At 45.0% G+C, this 24,527-nt stretch overlaps 2 protein-coding genes across 12 annotated transcripts in view; both read left to right on the forward strand.

Moving 5' to 3' along the window:
• Nucleotides 1-199: 199 nt before the first annotated feature.
• Nucleotides 200-24,527, forward strand: part of LOC142907923 (uncharacterized) — a 66,821-nt gene continuing 42,493 nt past the window's right edge. Inside the window, exons 1-3 of the mRNA XM_076057920.1 lie at nt 200-236; nt 349-390; nt 552-619. The gene's annotated coding sequence lies outside the window, so the exon portion shown is untranslated. The remainder of the gene's footprint in view (nt 237-348; nt 391-551; nt 620-24,527) is intronic.
• The window catches only part of LOC116936938 (uncharacterized), a 179,354-nt gene continuing 161,654 nt past the window's right edge, over nt 6,828-24,527 (forward strand). For 4 of the 11 annotated variants that reach the window (XM_076057899.1, XM_076057896.1, XM_076057897.1 and 1 more), the window contains exons 1-2: nt 6,828-6,956; nt 13,975-19,264. In XM_076057899.1, the coding sequence (XP_075914014.1) occupies nt 6,940-6,956; nt 13,975-15,385 (1,428 nt within the window). In that variant the 5' untranslated portion in view covers nt 6,828-6,939 and the 3' untranslated portion in view covers nt 15,386-19,264. Of the gene's footprint in view, nt 6,957-11,362; nt 11,428-13,974; nt 19,265-19,314; nt 19,450-21,404; nt 21,647-24,527 lie in introns of those variants that run through there. The other 7 variants (XM_076057907.1, XM_076057908.1, XM_076057906.1 and 4 more) reach the window with 6 other exon arrangements.

Below are 24,527 nucleotides of genomic sequence, written 5' to 3' on the forward strand. Positions count from 1 at the left end.
CTCTGCTCGGCCGCTCCTGATACGTCCCAGTTCCAATCCTTATTTGGGCAAAGCCACGCCCGGTGACTGGCGGATAATTAACATAATTTATTTGTCAAAGCCTTCGCGAGTTTCGAGCCGCTCATTGTGGGAGGGGAGTGTTATCGTACCCCGCAAGTGACGTCATGTCACCTGCTGCCGCGTGACGTCGCGAGGTGACAGGAAGTTGCAACTCCGCCTTTGCACTTAAATCCGAGGTGAGAAATTCTCATCGCGGTTGTGGTGGTGGTTGTTGTGGTGGTGGTTGTGGTGGTGGTTGTGGTGGTTGTTGTTGTTTACCGAGGTAGAGCCTCGCTCTCTCTCTCGTAGGGATGTCAACTGAGTAGCAGCGAGCATGGAAGCGATGTCCAGGTTGGAATTTTACAACGCGGGGCCTTGCCTCCTGCCCTCGCCTGATCGCATTTCCTTTAATTCTCTTGCTTAAAGTTTGATTTGTCTTCACACGGCTGGCCACTTTGTAACTTTGTTTTATTTTAAATATTCACACAGTTTTTATTTTAAAAAATTACCAGGCCAAGCCCGCGTTGAGCTGCTATACCGCTCTTGTTTTCAGAAGCGACCTGCCCACAACAACAACGAGGTGAGGCTTGTCAACAGCGTGGCGGTGTTCACTCTAGACGCGTGGCGGTGTTCACTCTAGACGCGTGGCGGTGTTCACTGTAGACGCGTGGCGGTGTTCACTCTAGACGCGTGGCGGTGTTCACTCTAGACGTGTGGCGGTGTTCACCCTCTACATGTAGAGGGGAAACCGGGGGATCGGGAAGGAAATCCACGCGGCCACGGGGAAAGAGAGAGACAGGCAGCCTCGGCTGTGTTGATTGATCATCAATGAATTACTTGGTGGAGTGAGGAAGCATTAATACTGAGCAGGTGAAGGTGGCCAGGCGTGTGTCTGGACACACCACCACCTGTGAACCATGCCAGTGTGTGACAGTGTAAAGTTTGTGTTTTCACTAAAGTCTGTTAACTCTGTTGAACACGGAGGTTATATCAAAATAATAGTTTATTTTTGTTTTCCTCTGAAACTCTTTGTAAGAATGGAAACAGTCAACACAGCACACACATGCAGCTGAAGTGAGATCTGTTCATCCCCAGCATGCATGGACATCGTGAGCCTGGCTGGCTTCACACCTCTAAGTTGCGATTGAACATTCATTTATGCATTTGTAGAGGTGATAGCTACTCACAGATTCCCGCCAGGCAAATGGGCAGGGGTCAGATAAGGGGAAACGGATCCTAACGACAGATTGGGAAGGACCAATCAGGAGGGTTCCACGAGGGAGCGTGGGATTGGCCAGAGCCAGCCACAAAAAAGGGCGAGCGCTGGGAGCGCGAGTTCAGTTCTACCCACACGAAAACCGAAGCCTGGGCTGAAGATAGATAGGACCCTGGACCAAGCCATCCAGTCCTTCTAAGGGCTGAGGCTCAGCATGACCAGTGGTCGGGGACCCACCGAGCCAGCAGTGGGTCGGCTATCCTCCCCTAGGTTCCAGCCGGACGACGTTTGGGTTAGCGGGAACTCGTGAGTGGAGGTCCCGCCGAGTCCGGAGGCCAAACCTCCCTAGGTATCGGGTAAGGGGACCGTATACCCCTTGTGTGAGTTAGGGACTGTGTCGAAGAAAGACAATAAACAGTGTGTGCTTCTGATTTAAAGCTTTCGTGACTGCAGTAATTCATATTCTTAGCTCTTTCGGTAAAGTTCATGAGGCTATCCACATATACAAGCACAGAGACAATTTCAACCGAGAAGATGGATTCTGGCTTAGCAATCATTGGAAGGATTTGATAAACCATTTCAGGTCTTAATTGATTGTTCACGCTTACGGTGGCTTTCAGACAGCATACATTAATTTTTCGTCTCCCCCCTCCTCTTTTCAGAACATAGATGGACTCGTCCTTCTAAATAAACTGCCAAATTGCTGCCCGTGGTGCTAACGGTTTTTTTAAATAAATAAGTACACCGTTTAAAAATAAATAAACAAATAAAAACAAACCGCCACTTCTTTCAAATGTTTCTTGCCATTGGTTTTTAACACTTGATGACGACCGTTTGTGTTATGGTCGAAACGTCGTGAGAATTTTTTTTGTTTTATATATTTTATTATTTTATTGTTTCCCTTCAACGTGACTTTACCGAAAGAGCTAAGAATATAGTATGTGCTTCATAAAGAAGTTTCTTCGTCCTTATACAACACTACACATTTATGCATAACACAGTTTTATTTTCAACACATTTTGCTATGTCAGCTGAATTTAGCTTTTATAAATATTCCTTTTGTAGCCAGATAGCCGAAATTGTGCTTGGAGTTTTGGGTTAACATTTATTTTGAAGATACTAGGGCTTCCAGGCATATTTATGACCATTTGCCCTCTCATTTTGTGCCATAACAGCCCGTGTGATGAATTTGGTAAACGTTTTCACTATATCATGAATATATGAATAAGTATAGATGTGTAAGTCACGTTACTGTGTATATATGCATTCCTCGGTGTGGATATTTTTTCTGTCTGCAGCTGACGCTTCCTCTGTCGCTTCCTCGGGAGAATTTGTCTGATGGAGCAAAGGCACTCGGCGCAGCTCGGTACGACAAGGCAACAATGCGATCGGTGTGCATACAGCACGGATCGTCCTGCACATTTGGCACAGCACAAGAGAATTCACACAGGAGAGAAACCCTTCAAGTGCAGTGTGTGTGGGAAGGAATTTGCATGGTCATCTGCTTTTAAAAAACACCAGAGAACACACACAGGAGAGAAACCCTTCAAGTGCAGTGTATGTGGGAAGGCGTTTGCACAGTCATCTGCTCTTGTAATACACCAGAGAACTCACACAGGAGAGAAACCCTGCAAGTGCACTGTGTGTGGAAAGGAATTTTCACAACCATTTGCTCTTAAAAAACATCAGAGAACTCACACAGGAGAGAAACCCTTCAAGTGCAGTGTGTGTGGGAAGGCATTTTCACAGTCATATACTCTTCATGTACACCAGAGAACACACACGGGAGAGAAACCCTGCAAGTGCACTGTGTGTGGGAAGGCATTTTCACATCCATTTGCTCTTAAAAAACACCAGAGAACTCACACAGGAGAGAAACCCTTCAAGTGCAGTGTGTGCGGGAAGGCATTTTCACAGTCATATACTCTTCATGTACACCAGAGAACACACACGGGAGAGAAACCCTTCAGAGGCAGTGTGTGTGGGAAGGCGTTTGCACGGTCATTAAATATTCAAAGACACCAGAGAACATGCAAGCATCAGAAGATCCACAAGGAGTGGAGTCTGAAATCAGCTTGTGAAAGTCAAAGTGCCGCAATGAGCCCATCCCTCATAAAACAAGAACTGGAAGAAAATCCCAGCTTGGACACTTTTAAAGGTATCAAGGTGAAATATGAAGAGGTGAAGGTGAAATGTGAAGAAGTGATGGTGAAGAGCGAAGAAGTGAGGGTAAAATGTGAAGATGAAGATTCAACTCCAAAATCGGACCTTCACATCGATGGAGGCAACGTGAAGCAGGAGGAGAATTCTGACTACGAGGCAGAGCGAGGCAACTCCCAGCAGTTTGTGGAAGTGGAGGTGTGGGTGGACTTCTTCCGAGACAATACAAAGTCAAATGGAGACCCGGTAGATGTGTAAGCCTGAGACGATGTCACTCCAATAGATGCACCTTTGTCACAGGCCTTTAATGACAAGAATGTGAAGTTGAACACTCAATTCCTAGGTGCAACCTGCAGGGTAAGGGCGGTCAGTCTTTGTGGACCTGTGGGTTGCGTAGATCTCTAACCAGGAGGAAGAGCCAATAAGCTCCCAAGCATTCGCTATGCTCTAATAATTGCATTTAAATGGTGCTTGCTTAATCGCCTTGACAATTTGGAGTTTTGTATCGGATCTTGTCTCAAACACGTGAAGAGCATCCCCAAGTAGCAGCTGCCCCTGTGTGGCACAAGGTGGTGGCCCTGCACCGGCCTGCATGTGGACAAGAGCCGGTCAGTAGGGGGCGATGTTTGATGTGGCATCTTAGTTGTGGAGTTTGTAGGTAATGTTTAGAATTTGATACATTTTTACCCAGATTCCAGCATGCAATGGCCTACTCGTTTTGAATGACGCAATAGTTTGTTGTACATACACTGTTAAGCAGACGGTGCATATTTAATACGATGTAACCTGATACAGCATATTTCAGTGCAGTAATAAAATTTTGTTAAAATAACTGGCAATAATTTAGAATGAATACTTGTCTGATTGTGTGCGTACATGTAACATTTTGTCTATGAGGGTCAAACATTGAATAAGTGATGTTAGGACAAAGTGTGTGTTTTGGAAGTAACCTGTACAGATACCTCAGGTGAGACTCGTTGTGCTTGTGATACAGGTCAAAGGGTATTTTTGTGTTTTCAGGAAGCGTCTGCCTCTGGAGCAACTCATTGTCTTTGCAATAGGGAGCACACTCGGATCATTCATCAGTTACAAGGCATACCACTCAAAAGTTACACGTAGAGGAGATACATTCTCTACAACACGAATTAGAATTTTCTATTACGTGTTGACGTAGATTTTGTCTAACTCAGACTAGAAATGCTCCTTGCTGATTAATGTCTGGATGTTCGAAACCATCGGTTGAAGCAAGCCCAGCTGCTGTTGAGAGGCTGTGCACCAATAAGGGTCCACAGGTGACTTGCACTGAATCAATGATGCACTCCCAGAAGGCTGTGCTAGGTTTAGTTTGTGTAAAACATTCCTTTGTTTTGTGGAGAGATGGATAAATGAAATATGTCGTGTCTGCTGATCTGCTTCAAAGCAAGGAGGTAATTTTAAGAGCACATTTGAAATGCATTTTTGGTTCAGATTTGTATTTGGTTACAAGGCAGAGCACATCTAGTAGATACATTCTCCACAACAATACTCATTGTAATTTTGCATGACGTCTGATATGTTGGCGAACTAGGACGAGAAATTGTCCTTGCCGATTAACGTCTGGATGTTCACAACCATCGGTTGAAGCAAGCCGGACCGCCTGCGGAGCCCCTCACAAACATTTACGGCCTTCGGCCAGGAAAGTCACGAAAAAAATTGCACACGAGCGACGCATTGACGCAAGCTCTCGGTGCTCAGTTTTCAAGTTTTAAAATGAAACAACTTTGAATTGTATTATTTTTTTGAATGAGATGCTTTTATTTCTTCATTAAAAGCTTATATAATTTTACATCTGGAAGACTTAATTGAAAACGACATTTCGTGTGAATTTTCTCTCGTCGTGAAGTAGATGGCCTTGTCGGGGATTCGGTTCGATGCGGACGTTCACCTGGTTGGGATCTCGGGATCGAGATGAGGCGACACAGAGCTGGCCGTGCGAGAAGACCGCCGTCTGCAGATCGATTCCAACGTGATCGAGCGTCTGTCCCTGCGCCTCCGTCGTTCATGCAGGGGGCTAGTAGGTTTGCAGCGCCCCCTGCATGAAAACGACAAAGTGCAGCGTTCGTCACGGATAAAGTTGTGTGCCTTTATAAAAGAGTATATAGCCAGTGGGTTTTCAAAGTACGTGACAATCTCTGGATATTTTCGCCTGAGGACGACCGCTGGTCTTGCGATCGAAAGGTGATTTTTTTTTCTACCTACGTGACTTTACCGAAAGAACAAAAGAATATGAAAGACGTCTTGTCTGCAGAACTTCTTCATAGCTGTGTACATCGATATCCCACATTGCTTACACGTACACACCACATCCAATGAAATAGAAACTAGAACGGCTTCCGGGGATGGGCAAAGATCGAGGAATCTCTTTCAATGGAGCGAGTTAAGTGTGTTCAACATATCTCTGTTCGCCTCTGTGTCTCTCTCTGCCTGTCTATGTCGTCTCTGTCTCTGTGTTCTTCTTGTCTGTGTCTGTCCGCCTGTCTTGTCTGTGTGTGTCTATCAGCGTCTGTCCAACCGTAGTCAACAACTATCAGCAGCAGCACGCGCCCGTTCAGCTCCCACGGCTACACGCCACTCAAACTTGCTCCCAACACAAAGACAAAGATCCCCCGTATAGCCTGCACAGAATGTCATGGCAAGTGCTGTTAGTGAGCACCTAACATACAGACAAAGATGCCCTGTATAGCCTTAACAGACTGTAGGGGCAAGTGGTGTTAGCGAGCACCTATTAAGGGTGGGACGGCACACGAGGGGGTGGGTGGCCAGCACCACGCCCGGCCGCCTTTGTCTCCCTAGTGGCGATGTTTACACATCGCACCGGGTACTCGTTTGAGGCCGAGTCGACGTAGGGGAGGCTCAGGACCGGTTCAGAAAAGCGTCACTGGCGGTGTTGGCCACGAGCGGGAATGGAACTCGGCTGGTCAGGTGTCAACAAACTTGAACTCTGACCCCGCTCTCTGACGTCACCGCGAATCGTGACCTCATTGGCGTCAAACTCCAGGGGGAGATGTGCTTGCTGGTGACGTCATGTCACCCACCCTGACCACCGCGCTCTTGAGCTTGACGTCACCTCCGCTCGGCCGCTGCCGATAACTGTTCCAGCGCCAATCCTTATTTGGGCAAAGCCACGCCCAGTGACTGGCGGCTCATTAACATAATGTGTTCGTGAGTGCCGGGCTCATTAGCATAATGTTTTTTACGTTAAGAGCCGCTCGTTGTGGGAGGGGAGTATCTTGTACCCCGCAAGTGACGTCATGTCACCTGCTGTCGCGTGACGTCTCGAGGTAACAGGAAGTTGCCCCTCCTCCTTTGCACTCAAATCCGAGGTGAGAAATTCTCATCGCGGTTGTTGTGGTGGTTGTGGTGGTTGTTGTGGTGGTGGTTGTGGTGGTGGTTGTTGTGGTGGTGGTGGTTGTGGTGGTTGTTGTTGTTTACCGAGGTAGAGCCTCGCTCTCTCTCGTAGGGATGTCAACTGAGTAGCAGCGAGCATGGAAGCGATGTCCAGGTTGGAATTTTACAACGCGGGGCCTTGCCTCCTGCCCTCGCCTGATCGCGTTTGCTTCAATTCTCTTGCTTAATTTAGCAATCTTTGGAAGAACGTAATCAACCAGGCTATGCGTTAATTGTGTGTTGACCGACTCTCTGTGTTGCATTGCATTACATTTACAAATTTTACTCAGTTTGTTTAAGTGTGCTTTCTCTTCTCGATTTAAAGCTTTCGTGACTGCAGGGAATCATCTTCTTTTGGTTCTTTCGGTAAAGTCACGTAAAAATGAGAATAAAATAATAAAATAAAAATAAGACGATAAAATTCTCACGACGTTTCGACCACAACACAAGCGGCCTTCTTCGGGTGAAAGAACAGAACTGTGGGGTCGACAGTGCTTCAGTGAGCGCTGCTGAGATTCGTGGCGTCTTTTCAGCTCGGTGATAGGTGTGAATGACCTAGAAAACAGGAGAATTTGGCATTGAAATAGCTAGGGATTGGCTCGTGACAAAAAAATAGCAGTGTTAAAGTCAAAGTTTACATATCAACAGAGGCATTTAGTACATGGACGGTAAAGGGCCTTCAACTATCATACAGTAAACCAATGTGAGAAAAATCTAAGTCTATATTACATCAATATAATAATTGTACTTAATATATTCTTCAATAAGCTGAGCTATTAATCACAAAGCAACTGGGTATACACTACACTATATAATGAATACCATATAGTAAAACCAATGAAAACCAAAATATAAACTACCTCAATGTTATCAATAAACTCTATATCCTCTCCAACAGCTGAGCCACCAACAACGAACCGTTCGAACGAACCGTTCGTTGTCCGTGGTGTTGGTCGTTGATGGGAAGAATAATCGCCATTTTTCGCAATATGGCATTGTCATATATAACGACTTATAATAAGCCTACGTGTTAAAATGTACCACACCAGTTACTCGTTTGAGGCTGAGTCAACCTAGGGGAGGCCCAGGACCGGTTCAAATGATCGTCACCGGTGGTGGCCGTGAGCGGGAATCGAACTCGGGTCGCCGGGTTCATAGTGCAGCGTAGCGCGAACCACGCGTTACGCTTCCACATGCGCGGGTCACATGACCCGCATCACAGCTCACTTTCCGTGCAAAAAATAGATGCATTATTGAGCTCCCCCCCTCCCCCTCCCAAAAAAAAGTATTTTTTATAATTTTTGCATGGGGTCCAGTCTGGAAAGTGCCCACATGGCAAATTTCAAGTTTGTTGCATGTCGGGAAGTACGCTAAATATTTTAAACTGACACATTTTCACAAATGTCCCTTTCATGTATATATATGGAGATGATGATTGCTTGTGTAGGGGTGTTGCGGGAAGGGAACACACAGTCACATCGTGGTGGCTACAACCACGTCCGCTATAGCCCCGCCTCTGAGTGGTGTATTGGTATAAAGGGCAGGGAGCCAGAGAGCTCGGGCAGAGTGTTGGGGTAAGCCAAGGGTGAAGAACCAGTGAAGAAGGGAGACCTAGGATAGACCCTGGAAGTCCCCTGACCGCTGCCCTTTTCAGGGCCGGCAGGGCAAGCCAGTGGTGTGGCCCCAGAGCCTCAGAGGCGGAGCCCTTTTAAGGGTCGGTCTGTCTGGTGGGGTGCCGTGACCTGTGCCATTACCAGGGCCAGATCAGACAGCCTCCTCTAGCCCCTGTAGCGGAGGAACTGGGAACATAGTGGTTAGGCTGTTAGCCTAGAGCAGGGGTCGGGAACCTTTTTGACTAAGAGAGCCATGAAAGCAAAAAATTTGGAAATTTATTTCAGTGAGAGCCATATAATATATTTTAAAAGTGAATTCAACTAAATGTCAGTATAATAAGCCTCTGAATTTATTCTTTTAAATAATGTTGTTATAACACTCACCATTAATGCGACTTCTGGTGCTGCATGGATTTGCTGATGTCTTTGTAGTCGGGTTGGTACTTGGTGAGGTTAAGCTTCATGCAAGCGTTGAGGCTTTCATCCGTTAAACGTGATCGTAGGTTGGACTTGATGTTTTTAAGATGTGAGAATGACTGCTCACATGCATACGTAGATCCAAACATGGTCAATACAGCAATACTCACACGCTGCAGTGTGTGGTATGTGACAGGAAGCGCGTTCCAAGTTTTGAGAATCAGCTGGTCTTCGGGTTGGAGTTTTTTCATTTCTGTCCACATGTGCTTGCTCGCCAACTCCGCTTTCTGTCGTGTGATTCTTTCCAAATCTTCATTCAGTGACTTGAACTTATTCACCCACATGTCTGAGGCCTTCAGGTCAGCCACTTCTGCTTCAAAATCTCTGACGGAGACACCAGGGATGTAATTCAGGTCGGCTGTGTTCAGTGAACACTCGTTTGGATGGGTGATGCACTTAAAAAGACGAGTGTGCTCACGAAATTCTCCAAAGCGTGCTTTGAAGGACTGTAGGAGACTGGATGCGCAGCCAGCTAGCTGGTGGAGATCAAGGTTTTGAATGGGCTCACTTGCTGTGCATGCATCTTTAAATTGGCTCAGTTTTTCAAAATGTAGTAAACGACCTGTTTCAAGATCCGTGATGAAAAGCTCCAGCTTGTTTTCAAAAGCAAATACAGCTTGTTGAAGGGATAACACTGTATTTCCAATGCCTTGCATTTTCACGTTGAGCTGGTTCAGATGTTCAGTCAGATCTACGAGATAGTAAAACTTGAGGAGCCACTCGGTGTCGGCTAGCTCAGGATGCCCGACGCCTTTCATTTCAAGGAAAGTCCGGATTTCGTTCAGGCAAGCCGCAAAACGGCTAAGCACCTTCCCTCTTGACAACCAACGCACATTGCTGTGCAAAAGCAGACCAGGATAGTTATTTACAACTTCATCCAGCAGTGTTTTAAACTGGCGATCATTTAAGGCTCGGGCAACAATAAAGTTGATCACACGAATGACCAGCGACATCACTTCGCCAAACTGCCTGTCACACATCTGAGCACAAAGTGCCTCCTGGTGTATAATGCAATGGAAACTTAGGATGGGTCTATTTTCATGTTCACGGAGAAGCGCCACAAATCCTTTGTTTTTCCCCACCATACACGGAGAACCATCAGTACACACTGAGAGAAGTTTATCCATAGGTAGACTTTTTTCTTGAGCAAACTCCATGAAAGACTTGAATAAATCCTCACCTCTTGTGGACCCTTTTAATGGCAGAACAGCAAGACTTTCTTCGCGCAGTGTGTCACCAACAGCATATCTTGCAATCACGCTGAACTGTGACAAATGGCTCACGTCTGTTGACTCATCCAAAGCCAGAGAAAAGAACGGTGCTGCATTTATGTCCTTCACTTGCGTTTCCTCCACTTTGTTTGCCATCACAATGGTACGATCATGAACAGTTCTTGCCGACAGAGGCATGTCTTGTATCCGTTTGATTATCTTGTCTTTGTTCGGAAGATCATCAAAAAGTTCATTGGCTACATCCAGCATGAACGTTTTAGCATACTCGCCATCTGTGAATGGTTTTCCGTTCCTCACTATTGCTAAAGAACCAGCAAAGCTAGCCGAATTATAGTCACCTTGCCGGGTCCATACGCGGAGTTGCTGCTGGCTAGCTTGCACCCTGCTCAGAAGCTCTTGGCACGCTTTCTTTCTGCTGTCTCCCGCAGGGTATTTTGATGCAAAGGTAGCGTGGCGCGTGTCGAAGTGCCGCTTTACATTCGACCGTTTCAACGATGTAATTTTGTCATTGCAAATTAGACACACCGCAGAACCCGCTCTCTCCACAAAGGCGAATTCTTCGGTCCATTCGTCCTGAAATGTACGATACTCGTCGTCTTTTTTTCTTTTCGCCATCTTCTTCGTCGAAGGGTTAGCTTTGAGCTAATGACCGAGCAGACGCAGTCTCAGACTGATTCAAAAGGGGGCGTTTACCTGTTTTACCCAGCAACGGCAAACGTAGGCCAGTATCATCCAATTAAAATAATGGACAATTGCTCCTGCAGCCCTGAACAGGACATGCGCAGTGAAAAATCGATGGATGGATTAAAACAAGTGAGAATATTTTGTTTTATCTGCGAGCCATATGCAATCATCAAAAGAGCCACATCTGGCTCGCGAGCCATAGGTTCCCGACCCCTGGCCTAGAGGGTGTCCCAGTGTGTATACGGGTGAATGGGCCGTTACCCCTTCTCAGTGTAACTTGCCAAGCTTGAATAAATAGTGCTGCCTCTACTCCACCGTCTCCGTGTCCCGTGAACCCACTTGTGTTGCAATCGAAACGTATGCAAATATTTAATTATTATTTTCTTTCGACATGACGATACCGAAATAACCAAAGAGTATCTTGCTTAAGTTTTAATTTCTCTTCACCTGGCTCGCTACTTTGTAACTTGTTTTATTTTAAATATTCACACAGTTTTTTTTTCATTTTTTACCAGGCCACTCACGCGTTGAGCTGCTATACCACTCTTGTTTTCAGAAGCGACCTGCCCACAACAACAAGGTGGGGCCTGTCAACAGCGTGGTGGTGTTCACTCTAGACGTGTGGTGGTATTCATTCTAGACGCGTGGCGGTGTTCACTCCAGACACGTGGTGGTGTTCACTCTAGATGTGTGGCGGTGTTCACTAGACGCGTGGCAGTGTTCACTCTAGATGCGTGGTGGTGTTCACTCTAGACGTGTGGCGGTGTTCACTCTAGACGCGTGGCGGTGTTCACTCTAGACGCGTGGCGGTGTTCACTCTAGACGCGTGGCGGTGTTCACTCTAGACGCGTGGCGGTGTTCACTCTAGACGCGTGGCGGTGTTCACTCTAGACGCGTGGCGGTGTTCATTCTCTACATATGGAGCGGAAACCAGGGGATCGGGAAGGAAATCCACTCGACCACGGGTAGAGAGAGAGAGAGAGACACGCAGCCTCGGCTTTGTTGATTGATCCTCAATGATTACTAGGTGGAGTGAGGAAGCATTAATACTGAGCAGGTGAAGGTGGCCAGGCGTGGGTCTGGAAACACCACCACCTGTGAACCATGCTGTGTGTGACAGTGGTGGAGCCAGTGGGAGTGGGGTGGCACATGCCCCCCCAATGATCCGATCGAAATTCCTAATTTTGATCGGATCATTGGGGTTTATTAGTAACTAGCTTCAGTACCCGCCTTCGCCCGGGTCTTGGATTCTTGTCTTGGATTAATTTAATATTCCCTCATTTCACTGAAAACCCCGGAAAAAAATCGATGCTTGCAAGATAGAAAAAATAGAAACAAATCAATTTGACTAAATCGGATGTTTTTCACTGAAGGAAATTTAACCATAACCCACTTCTATGTAATGTCGATTCTGGCAACTCGGGAAAGGAATGACGGTGCAAGCTGAAAATAGTCGCATTCACTTAGAAATTCCAGACAGCATAAGCTGTGCAAATTTATAACATTTTTGACATTCTTTTTTCCGGATTTTTTTGTTGTTATTCTGTCTCTCACTGTTCAAATAAACCTACCATTAAAATTATAGACTGATCATTTCTTTGACAGTGGGCAAACGTACAAAATCAGCAGGGGATCAAATACTTTTTTCCCTCACTACATCACACCTGCGTAACTTCATACAATTCATTGTACGATCCCGATTGATGATACGACGCTCGTCAGTGAGGCGGGACCTAATTATCATAACGGCTCGCATTAGCATAATCACATACGTTCCCATAATTCATCACGATAATCTCACGAATTAGCATAATGTATGCGCATAAAAACATCAATTGACGTAATTTCTGACAATTACGCATTTTTCCAAATTTCATTTCATTTTTATTATTTTCATCAAATTTTCAATACCCTGATATACAACGGCACACTGCGTAACGCTGCCGCATGCGGGTGACATGATGTCACCGCTCACTTGCATTGTTGCGCCTCCCTCCCCCCAAATACAAAAGTCTATTTTGATTATTTTTGCATTGTGTACAGTCTGGAAACTACCCACATGCCAAATTTCAAGTTTGTTGCATGTCGGGAAGTATGCTAAACATTTCGAACAGACACATAATCACAACTTTGCCTTTTATACATATAGATAAATCAGCATTTTGCGACTTGCACTTCCACCTTGTGGCATAGTATTACGTGCCAGGGACTCTATGAGAGGGCAACAGTCCGAGTCCACAATTGGCAATAATTAACGGCAAAGCAGTTACAAGCGACTCGCAGAACTGTGCGCAGTTGCGTATACAGTACACGACTTCCCTGAAGGCAAACACCTTCAGCGAGAGCGATGCCGATCACACGCGTCAAATAAAAAGCAAGGGACAAGTCCTTACTTACTAACAACTCCTTACTTACTAACAACTCCTTACTTACTAACAACTCCTTACTTACTAACAACTCCTTACTTACTAACAACTCCTATCATTTTTCATTGCTGGAGGGGTTGCCCCCCTCTACCTGAAAATCCTGACTCCACCTCTGAGTGTGTGACAGTGTCAAGTTTGTATTTGCAGTAAAGTCATTGAACTCTATTGAGCAAGGAGGTTCTATCGAAACAGTAGTTTATTTTTGTTTTCCTCTGGAACTCTTTGTAAGAATGGAGTCAGGAAGTTATCACAGCACACGTGCAGCTGAAGGCAGAACTGTTCATCCCAGCATTCTAGGACATCTGTGCCTGGCTTTACACCTCTAAGTTACGAGTGAACATTAATTCATGCATTTCTGCATAATACAAATAGTACTATTTTCAACACCGTTTGCTATGTCAGCTGAATTTAGCTTTCATAAATATTCCTTTTGAAGCCAGACAGCCGAAATTGTGTGCTAGGAGTTTTGGGTTAACATTCATTTTGAAGACACTAGGGCTTCCAGGCATGTTTATAACCATTTGCCCTCTCATTGTGTGCCATAACAGCCCGTGTGATGAATTTGGGACACTTTTTCACTATATCATGAATATATTAATAAGTATAGACATGTTAGTCATGTGTTACTGTGTATTTATGCATTCCTCTGTGCATCGATACTGACGTGTAGATGGTGTGGATATTCTTTTTTCTGTCTGCAGCTGTCACTTCCTCTGTCGCTTCCTCTGCACAATTTGTCTGATGGAGCAAAGGCACTTGGCGCAGCTCAGTACCACAAGGCAACAATGCGACCGGTGTGCATACTGCATGGATCGTCCTGCACATTTGACACGGCACAAGAGAACTCACACAGGAGAGAAACCCTTCAAGTGCAATGTGTGTGGGAAGGTGTTTGTACATTCATCTGCTCTTGTAGAACACCAGAGAACACACACGGGAGAGAAACCCTTCAAGTGCAGTGTGTGTGGTAAGGCGTTTGCACATTCATCTGCTGTTGTAATGCACCAGAGAACACACACGGGAGAGAAACCCTTCAAGTGCAGTGTGTGTGGGAAGGCGTTTACACATCCATCTACTCTTATTAAACACCAGAGAACACACACGGGAGAGAAACCCTTCAAGTGCAGTGTGTGTGGGAATGCATTTGCACGTTCATCTACTCTTATAAAACACCAAAGAACACACACGGGAGAGAAACCCTTCAAGTGCAGTGTGTGTGGGAAGGCGTTTACACGTTCATCTACTCTTGTAGCACACCAGAGAACACACACGGGAGAGAAACCCTTCAAGTGCAGTGTGTGTGGGAAGGTGTTTGTACATTCATCTTCTCTTGTAGCACACCAGAGAACACACACAGGAGAGAACGCCTTCAAGTGCAGTGTGTGTGGGAAGGCGTTTGCACAGTCATCTATTCTTGTAGAACACCAGAGAACACACACGGGAGAGAAACCCTTCAGGTGCAGTGTGTGTGGGAAGGCGTTCGCACAGTCATCAAATCTTCAAACACACCAGAGAACACACACGGGAGAGAAACCCTTCAGGTGCTCTCCGTGCGGGAAGGCGTTTGCACGTTCATCTGCTCTTGTAGCACACCAGAGAACACACACGATAGAGAAACCCTTCAAGTGCAGTGTGTGTGGGAAGGCGTTTGCACAGGCATCAAATCTTCAAACACACCAGAGAACACACACGGGAGAGAAACCCTTCAGGTGCTCTCCGTGCGGGAAGGCGTTTGCACAGTCACTACATCTTCAAAGACACCAGAGAACACACAAGCATCAGAAGATCCACCAGGAGTGGAGTCTGATATCAGCTTGTGAAAGTCAAAGTGCCGCAATGAGCCCATCCCTCATAAAACAAGAACTGGAAGAAAATCCCAGCTTGGACACTTTTAAAGGTATCGAGGTGAAACATAAAGAGGTGAAGGTGAAATGTGAAGAAGTGATGGTGAAGAGCGAAGAAGTGAGGGTAAAATATGAAGATGAAGATTCAACTCCAAAATGGGACCTTCACATCGATGGAGGCAACGTGAAGCAGGAGGAGAATTCTGACTATGAGGCAGAGCGAGGCAACTCCCAGCAGTTTGTGGAAGTGGAGGTGTGGGTGGACTAACTCCGAGACGATACAAAGTCAAATGGAGATCCGGTAGATGTGTAAGCCTGAGACGATGTCGCTCCAATAGATGAACCTTTGTCACAGGCCTTTAATGACAAGAATGTGAAGTTGAACACTCAATTCCTAGGTGCAACCTGCAGGGTAGAGCAGCCAGTCTTTGTGGACCTGTGGTTTGCATAGATCTCTAACAAGGAGCGACAGCAACTCGGAGTTTTGTATCGTAGCTTGTCTCAAACACGTGAAGAGCATCCCCAAGTAGCAGCTGCCCCTGTGTGGCACAAGGTGGTGGCCCTGCACCGGCCTGCATGTGGACAAGAGCCTGTCAGTAGGGGGCGATGTTTGATGTGGCGTCTTAGTTGTGGAGTTTGTAGGTAATGTTTAGAATTTGATCAATTTTGACCCAGACGCCATCATGCAATGGCCTACTCATTTTGAATGGCGCAATAGTATGTTGTACATAAACTCTTAAGCAGAAGGTGCGTATTTTTTAAATAGCTTCTTGTTAATGCAGTATATTTCAGTGCAGTAATACAATTTTGTTAAAATTACTCAATTTAGAATTAATAATTGTCTGTGTACATGTAACATTTTGTCTGTAAGGGTCAAACATTGAATAAGTGATGTTAGGACAAAGTTTGTGTTTTGGAAGTAACCTGTACAGATAACGCATACCACTCAAAGTTACACGTATAGGAGGTACACTCTCTACAACACGAATTATAATTTTGCATTTCGTGCTGACGTAGATTTTGTCTAGCACTAGAAATGCTGCTTGCTGATTAACGTCTGGATGTTGACAACCATCGGTTGACCGCCTGCAGAGCCCCTCACAACCATTTACGACCTTCGGCCAGGAAAGTCACCAAAAAAATTGCACACGAACGACGCATCCACGCAAGCTCCCGGTGCTCAGTTTTGAAGTTTTAAAATGAAACAACTTTGAATTGTATTATTTTTATTAATTAGATTATTTTATTTCTTCATTAAAAGCTCATATATCATTTTACATCTGGAAGACTTAATTGAAAACGACATTTCGTGTTAATTTTCTCTCGTCGTGGAGTAGATGGCCTTGCCGGGGGTTCGGTTCGATGCGGACTTTCCCCTGGTTGGGATCGTGGCCGTGCCAGAAGACCGCCGTCTGCAGATCGATTCCAACGTGATCGAGCGTCTGCCCCTGCGCCTCCGTCGTTCATGCAGGGGGCTAGTAGGTTTACAGCGCCCCCTGCATGGAAACGACAAAGTGCAGCGTTCATCACAGACAGATGAAGTTGTGCGCTTATATAAAGGAGTATAGCCGTGGGTTTTCAAAGTACCTTCGTCTTACAGAAATCAATTTCGCGTGATCCCACCGCATTAAAACGATGCTCAGCTGAGCGGGGCGAGCCACGGTGGGGGGGAGGGGGGGTCACCTTATCTTTGCCACGTGACGTAGCTCACGTGACTTCTGCCGCGACAATGTCTGGATTTTTCGCCTGAGGACGACCGCTCGTGTTGCGATCGAAACGTGATTTTTTTTCTACCTACGTGACTTTACCGAAAGAACAAAAGAATATGAAAGACGTCTTGTCTGCTGAACTTGTTCATAGCTATATTCTTAGTTTTTTCGGTAAAGTCACGTTGAAGGGAACCAACAAAATAATAAAATATATATAAAACAATAAAAAATCCTCACGACGTTTCGACCATAACTCAAACGGTCGTCTTCAGGTGTGTTGGTTTGCATAAATTTATTTTTAAACGGCGCATTTTATTACAAAGCAGACCTTAAACACGGTAGGACCAACACCTCGGCCGTGGCAGATCATTGTTCTAATTCAGTAGGCTCACATGCCATTGACTTTTCCAAGACAGAGGTTCTTTGTAAGCCATCTGGCTTCCATGAGAGATTCGTTCATGAGGCTATCCACATATACAAGCACAGAGACAATTTCAACCGAGAAGATGGATTCTATCTTAGCAATCATTGGAAAGATTTGATAAACCATTTCAGGTCTTAATTGTTTGTTCACGCTTACAGTGGCTTTCAGACAGCATACATTATAAAAAATTTCGTCTCCCCCCTCCTCTTTTCAGAATATAGATGGACTAGTCCTAAATAAACTGCCAAATCGTTGCGCGTGGCGCTAACGTTTTTATAAATAAATAAATGCGCCGTTTAAAAATAAATGTATGCAAACCAACACACCTGAAGACGACCGTTTGAGTTATGGTCGAAACGTCGTGAGAATGTTTAATTGTTTTATATATATTTTATTATTTTGTTGTTTCCCTTCAACGTGACTTTACCGAAAAAACTAAGATGAATTACTGCAGTCACGAAAGCTTTAAATCAAAATTTGTTCATAGCTGTGTACATCGATATCCCACATTGCTTACACGTGTAGAGTAGGAGTTAGTGACGTCATGTGACGCTCGCCCTCTGGCATGATGACGTCACATGATGACGACATGGACAGGGCCAGGACAGTGACGTCATGCCCCCCTGGGGGATTTAAGCTGGAACCTGTCACGGGTTTCAGGGTCGTTGCGGGGAGCCAGGAACGGGTGAAGTTGGAAGTTGGGACCATGCTCAGGGAGCCTGGGGCGTGCTAGGGACATCCCCAGTACCCTTACCCAGGGGTGTGGAGCGTAGGCAGTCAGGGGGCAGTACACGGAGTCGCGTCCCAAGAGAAGTCTTTAATAAAACAGCTGGCGCAAGCCCCTACGTGAAGATCTGCCTCTGAGTCGTCATTTACGCCTCGACACACGTACACACCACACACAATGAAATAGAAACTAGAACGACTTCCGGGGATGGGCAAAGATCGAGGAATCTCTTTCAATGGAGCGAGTTAAGTGTGTTCAACATCTCTCTGTCCGTCTGTGTCTCTGTTCGCCTCTGTGTCTCTCTCTGCCTGTATCTCTGTCTTTGTCGTCTCTGTCTCTGTGTTCCTCTTGTCTGTGTCTGTCCGCCTGTCTTGTCTGTGTGTGTCTATCAGCGTCTGTGCCACCGTAGTCAACGACTGTCAGTAGCAGCACGCGCCCGTTCAGCTCCCACGGCTACACGCCACTCAAACTTGCTCCCAAGACAAAGATCCCCCGTATAGCCTGCACAGAATGTCATGGCAAGTGCTGTTAGTGAGCACCTAATGCCCTGTATAGCCTTAACAGACTGTAAGGCAAGTGGTGTTAGCGAGCACCTATTAAGGGTGGGACGGCACACGAGGGGGTGGGTGGCCAGCACCACGCCCGGCCGCCTTTGTCTCCCTAGTGGCGATGTTTACACACCGCACCGGGTACTCGTTTGAGGCCGAGTCGACGTAGGGGAGGCTCAGGACCGGTTCAGAAAATCGTCACTGGCGGTGTTGGCCACGAGCGGGAATGGAACTCGGCTGGTCGGGTGCGGAGCGCAGCGCTCACCACGTCACTGCGGCTCCCCTTCTGTCAACAAACCTGAACTCTGACCCCGCTCTCTGACGTCACCGCTCAGCGTGACCTAAACGGCGTCGAACGTTCGGGGGAGGTGTTCCTCGCTAGACACGTCATGTCACCCATAACCGACCGCCGCGCTCTTGAGCGTGACGTCACCGCCGCTCGGCCGCTGCCGATAACTGTTCCAGTGCCAATCCTTATTTGGGCAAAGCCACGCCCGGTGACTGGCGGCTCATTAACATAATGTGTTCGTGAAAGCCGTCGCGCGTTTATTGCTTCGGCATCCACGCCCCACCCCTCACGTATGGGCCGGGCTCATTAACATAATTTATTTACGTTAACAGCCGCTCGTTGTGGGAGGGGAGTGTCTTGTACTCTGCAAATGACGTCATGTCACCTGCTTCTTCGTGACGTCGCGAGGTAACAGGAAGTTTCCGTTCCGCGCCTGCACTGAAATCCGAGGTGAGAAATTCTCAAAGCGGTTGTGGTGGTGGTGGTTGTGGTGGTGGTGGTTGTGGTGGTGGTTGTGGTGGTTGTTGTGGTGGTGGTTGTGGTTGTGGTGGTTGTTGTTGTTTACCGAGGTAGAGCCTCGCTCTCTCTCGTAGGGATGTCAACTGAGTAGCAGCGAGCATGGAAGCGATGTCCAGGTTGGAATTTTACAACGCGGGGCCTTGCCTCCTGCCCTCGCCTGATCGCGTTTGCTTCAATTCTCTTGCTTAATTTAGCAATCTTTGGAAGAACGTAATCAACCAGGCTATGCGTTAAGTGTGTGTAGACCGACTCTCTGTGTTGCATTGCATTACATTTACAAATTTTACTCAGTTTGATTAAGTGTGCTTTCTCTCTCTGTGTCCTCGTGTTGTCGCGCTTTTATTTCCTGTAGTCACCAAACCTCCAAATCTCTCATTGACACAAGGCCGTAGTCATAATATATTATAATTATAATATATTATATTTATTATAATAATTATAATATAATAATTATTATAATTATAATATAATTATTATTATAATATATTATAATAATTATAATATAATACAGTATAATTATATTATACTGTATTATAATAGGGGATGTCCTCCCCCATATATATTATAATATATTCTAATAATTATAATATATTATAATTATGATATATTATAATATAATTATACTGTATTCTATTATAATTCTATTATAATTATACTGTATTCTATTATAATTCTATTGTAATTCTATTATAATTCTATTATAATTATACTGTATTATAATAGAATACACTATAATTATATTATAATATATCATAATAATTATAATATATTATAATAATATATAATTATTATAATATATTAATTATTATAATATATTATAATATATATGGGGGAGGACATCCCCTCCCCAATGTTGACTCCATGGCTACGGCCTTGCATTGACATATTAATTTCTCTACACCCCTTCTGCCCCCCTCTCTATTTAAGGCCTCGACACAGAGGCGTTGTTTCTCTGTGTGTCTATGTTGTGTGTCTCTGTGTCTGTGTGTCATCTCTCTGTGTCTGTGTGTCTCTCTGTGTGTCTCTGTGTCATCTGTCTCTGTGTCTCTGTGTCATCTCTCTCTGTGTGTCTATGTTGTGTCTCTCTGTGTGTCTGTGTGTCTCTCTGTGTGTGTCTCTGTGTCATCTCTCTCTGTGTGTCTCTGTGTCATCTCTGTGTGTCTGTGTGTGTCTCTCTGTGTGTCTGTGTGTCATCTCTCTGTGTGTCTCTGTGTCATCTCTCTGTGTGTCTCTGTGTCATCTCTCTGTGTGTCTGTGTGTGTCTCTCTGTGTGTCATCTCTCTGTGTGTCTCTGTGTCATCTCTCTGTGTGTCTATGTGTCTCTCTGTGTGTGTCTCTGTGTCATCTCTCTGTGTGTCTGTGTGTCTCTCTGTGTGTCTCTCTGTGTGTCTGTGTGTCTCTCTGTGTGTCTGTGTGTCTCTCTGTGTGTCTGTGTGTCTGTGTGTCATCTCTCTGTGTGTCTATGTGTCTCTCTGTGTGTGTCTCTGTGTCATCTCTCTGTGTGTCTGTGTGTCTCTCTGTGTGTCTCTCTGTGTGTCTGTGTGTCTCTCTGTGTGTCTGTGTGTCTCTCTGTGTGTCTGTGTGTCATCTCTCTGTGTGTCTGTGTGTGTCTCTCTCTGTGTGTCTGTGTCATCTCTCTCTGCTTATGTCTGTGTCTCCGTGTGTGTGTTCTGTCTCTCTCAAATGTATCAATCTGTGTAAGAACGTAATCAACCGGTGTGGTGTTGACTGTTATGTTAGCCGACTCTCTGTGTTGTATTACATTGTATTTCTAAGTGTATTAGGTTTGTTCCCTCTTTCACTTGTACCTGACTAGCTTTACTACCCGGCTTCGCCCGGGACTTGGATTTTTGACTTGGATTAATACACGGCCAACGCAGAGGGTGGGGGGTGGGGGGGATGCGTGACGTCAGCAGACACACTGTGTAACGCTTCCGCATGCGGGTGACATGACAGAGATGTGATGTCACCGCTCACTTTCCGTGCAAAATATATCCATTATTGCGCCCTCCCCCCCCCCCACAAAAAAATAACAAAAGTCTATTTTGATTATTTTTGCATTGTGTATAGTTTGGAAACTACCCACAAGCCAAATTTCAAGTTTGTTGCATTTCGAACAGACACACATTCACAAATTTCCCTTTTATATTATAGACTAGCTTTACTACCCGGCTTCGCCCGGGACTTGGATTCACCACGCCCGGCCGCCTTTGTCTCCCCAGTGGCGATGTTCACGCACCACACCAGTTACTCGTTTGAGGCTGAGTCAACCTAGGGGAGGCCCAGGACCGGTTCAAATGATCGTCACCGGTGGTGGCCGTGAGCGGGAATCGAACTCGGGTCGCTGGGTTCGTAGCGCAGCGCGCTAACCACGCGTTACGCTTCCACATGCGCGGGTCACAAGACAGATTTTATATCACAGCTCACTTGCATTATTGAGCTCTCCCCCCCCCCCCCAAAAAAAAAGTATTTTTATAATTTTTGCATGGGGCACAGTCTGGAAAGTGCCCACATGGCAAATTTCAAGTTTTTTGCATGTCGGGAAGTACTCTAAACATTTTAAACTAACCAAATTAATAAATTTTCTAGACTACATAATAAACAAATCCCTACTGAAAACCAAAAATGTAAAAACAAAACTGTACTGAACTTGACCAACACTGTATTAACCGGTGACATGGTCTCTATCCTTTCTAAAGGCCTTAACTTTGCCGTTACCCCACGCACAATTCCAGTGGATGAGATAATTGCTGAGGTAGAATCAGCAGTTAGACTCCTTCCACATAATGAGGCAGAGATGACTAGACATGAGGTTGCTAAAATAATTGAGAATAGCAAAGTTCCAAAAGTAAATATTAGCTCTAACGAGGCAAAAGCCTTAAGAGAGCTGCGTGTAAATAAGGATATCCAAATCCTAGCAGCTGATAAAGGCCGCACTACTGTACTGATGTCACGAGCCGATTATGATAATAAAATTAGAAATTTACTAGAGGAAAGTACCTACATTAAAATTAAACGAGATCCAACTAATACTTTAGAACGTAAGACCACTGCAATAATTGCAAATTCATTAATCCCTAAAAATGAGCAATACCTAATTAAGCCAAGGGCCTCAAAACCACCTAGACTCTATGGGCTACCAAAGATTCATAAAATCGGCATCCCATTACGACCCATAGTCAGTACAATTGGCTCTGCCACATATCAATTAGCAAAATATATAACCAAACAAATACAGCCCTACATCGGTAAGACATCTTCATTCATAAAAAATTCAGAACATCTTGTGAATGTGATTAAAGATATTAAACTTACTCCTGATGATATTCTGGTAAGCTTTGATGTGATTTCTCTATTCACTAAGGTTCCAGTGGACGAATCGCTTAAATTACTTGATACACTAGTAAAGAATACCGGTTTACAAAAAGATATTCCGAAACTTGCTGGCCATTGCTTAAATAACACTTACTTCTTATGGAGAGGGGATTTCTTTAAACAAAAGGAAGGAGCAGCAATGGGTTCTCCTTTATCCCCTGCTATAGCAAATTTGTACATGGAAAACTTTGAAATAAGAACACTTGCCTCGAGCACATTAAAACCATCCTTTTGGTTTAGGTATGTGGATGACACTTTGGTTGTCTGGCCACATGGTAAAGATACACTTAATGATTTTCTAAATCATCTCAATGCACAAAACCCGGCCATCCAGTTCACCATGGAAATGGAGGTGAATAACACACTCCCATTCCTAGATATTTTGCTTGGACATGGCCTAAACGGTAAAATAACACACAGCGTTTACAGAAAGCAAACGCACACTGATGCCTATCTGAATGCAGAATCACATCATCATCTAGCTCAAAAATCCTCTCTTATCAAGACGCTCGTACATCGGGCGAAAACAGTGTCAGATGGTGAGAGTCTAGTGAGAGAGATTAAACACGTTAAAGACGCACTACGACAGAATGGCTACAATAATGCTCAAATTAACAGAGCACTGAATGCCAAATCACGATCGCAAAGCAATACTACTGAAAGCGACCAGATTGTTAAAACAATAAAAATTCCATATATCTCAGGAGTAACTGACAAATTAGCCCGCGTTTTGCAAAAGCAAAACATTACAGTAAGATTTGGTACAGTACACAAAATTCAAAAACTAGTATCTTGCACTAAAGACGCATTACCTAAACTATCAACAGAAGGTGTATATCGGATTAATTGTTCATGTGGCAGCTGCTACATTGGGCAGACGGGACGTAACATCAGCGTAAGACTAAAAGAACATCAGAGAAATATTAAATTATCTCAAACACAACTGTCGGCAGTGGCAGAACATGCTTGTCAACAAGGACACTCAATTGATTTTGACAATGTTGCAGTGGTGTGTAAAACTAATTATTACTGGCAAAGACTAATTAGAGAATCCATTGAAATTGAGAGGAACAAGAATAACTTTAATCGCTCTGACAGCTACCGGCTTAGTGCGGCCTGGAAGCGTATTATTAAATAATACACATTACATTTTGATTTAAAGAATTACTAATCTACAACTCATTACTAATCATAACCAATGACTGATTACTAATCGATTATATAATTACATTACCCCCCCCTCCGCCTCTAATCACTGCACCTGATGAGTTAAGTGATGACGTCACTCTTCTGCTCTATATAAAACCGGGAGCAAGCGAGGGCTTTACCATTCTGGCGAATTGCCCGATGATGCTGGAAGTATTTACCAGCGAAACGTCGTACTCAAACTGTAAATGTGGATTAACTCTTCAACACACCGGTGGGCTGAAGTAGTGAATTATTTGTCTTTTGTCAACGTGACACTTTTCTTTGCTGATTGGCCGTGTCGGGTGGTGGAGGGTTACGACACATTTATAAATAAACACGATCTAACCCAAAAACCTTTATTATGAGTATTATGAATTTTAAACAGACATTCACAAATTTCCCTTTTATATATATGGAGATGATGATTGCTTGTGTAGGGGTGTTGCAGGAAGGGAACACACAGTCACATCGTGGTGGCTACAACCACGTCCGCTATAGCCCCGCCTCTGAGTGGTGTATTGGTATAAAGGGCGGGGAGCCAGAGAGCTCGGGGCAGAGTGTTGGGGTAAGCCAAGGGTGAAGAACCAGTGAAGAAGGAAGACCTAGGGTAGACCCTGGGACTCCCCTGACC

Source organism: Petromyzon marinus, chromosome 85 (assembly GCF_048934315.1).
Source record: "Petromyzon marinus isolate PM22_M1 ecotype Great Lakes invasive population chromosome 85, UKy_Petmar_22M1.pri1.0, whole genome shotgun sequence".
NCBI classification, from domain to species: Eukaryota; Metazoa; Chordata; class Hyperoartia; order Petromyzontiformes; family Petromyzontidae; genus Petromyzon; species Petromyzon marinus.